We start from the raw sequence: 1,263 nt of genomic DNA on the forward strand, positions 1-1,263 counted from the left end.
AGGGGTTAAGTTAAATGAAAAATATTTTCATAAAATTTTCACTACCCTTTTCTTAGACAGCAATGAAAAGAGAAAAGCAAATCAGCCCATTAGATTAAGAAAGGAAGTATAAATACATACAGAGCTTTCCTTACCTTAAAAGAATCTCTCTTCTGTATACGTTCCCAATATGCCTGTAATGCTGGACGTTTACCTTCAGACCAAAATCTTCGTTCATATCCCAGCTGATTCAAGCGATTTAAAAGAATAGCTAAATCTACATCAGCAATGCTGAATAATGATCCACACAACCAACAGTCCACATTATCTGTCAAGGTAAGAAGAAAAAATATTAATAAAACTGTGCAATAATTTTTGTTAATTGTTATACAGTGAGTGTGGTTTTCAGATCTTAGAAAGTAAATTTGAAAACAAGTTTCATGAATGCAAAATCAATTTTTTATTTCAGTTTTAATCATTTTCAATTTAGAGCAACACCATAAGTGCAAACTGCTGTCTTACACTCAGATTGTATCATTAGCACCAAAACGTCATATAAAACTCTAACCTTTATCCTCAATATTTGAAGGGTGTTAGAAACAAGAGTAATGCATAATTTCATCAATGATTCTCTCTTACAACAATGCCCATATTGTTATGTTAGTACAGCAACCCCCCTCACCAGCTCTACTTAAATCTCTATCTCCAACCATGCCTGTACAATACAGATAAAGTACAAATTTTGTCAAATCTACTATATATTTCTTTCCTAGCATATGCTGCTTTGATGAGGCCTACTTTATTAGGTTGCTAGAGAACAGCACCTCAAAAAAGAATATCAAATTATTAAAGATGTTTTAGTGCATTTTCATACAGTAAATAAATCTGAAATATAGTCTTAAGTAGGTACCATTTTTTAACAATTTTGAAAATAAATACTTATAAAAGTTTATTTGGTTGGCTTGCAATGAGCTAGTATTATAAATTTAGCTTGTAAATCTACTCAAATTAAAAATATATAACCAATGAAACTACACTCTGACAACTACAGCCTACAAGCTCAGAAATTAACTCCCTTGGTCTTATTCATCACAATTAATGCAATCCACATGTGTGGTCTGTTCTATCTTTAACGCATAGCCAATGGATGATATGGGGTTCATGTTACATTTGACTTGGTAGTGGCTCCGGGCAAAGGATCATTCCCTCATGTTACAATGATGCATGCATTACATTTTATGCTGGTCTTTATATGAACCCTCATGCCCACACCACATGGCTGGG

At 33.0% G+C, this 1,263-nt stretch overlaps 1 protein-coding gene across 1 annotated transcript in view; it reads right to left on the reverse strand.

Annotated features, from left to right (window-relative positions):
* LOC119592359 (ganglioside-induced differentiation-associated protein 1-like) overlaps positions 1-1,263 on the reverse strand; it is a 7,830-nt gene that overhangs the window by 1,925 nt on the left and 4,642 nt on the right. The window contains exon 4 of the mRNA XM_037941187.1: positions 135-307. Within this exon, the coding sequence (XP_037797115.1) occupies positions 135-307 (173 nt within the window). The remainder of the gene's footprint in view (positions 1-134; positions 308-1,263) is intronic.

Source organism: Penaeus monodon, chromosome 30, assembly GCF_015228065.2.
Source record: "Penaeus monodon isolate SGIC_2016 chromosome 30, NSTDA_Pmon_1, whole genome shotgun sequence".
Taxonomy (NCBI): Eukaryota; Metazoa; Arthropoda; class Malacostraca; order Decapoda; family Penaeidae; genus Penaeus; species Penaeus monodon.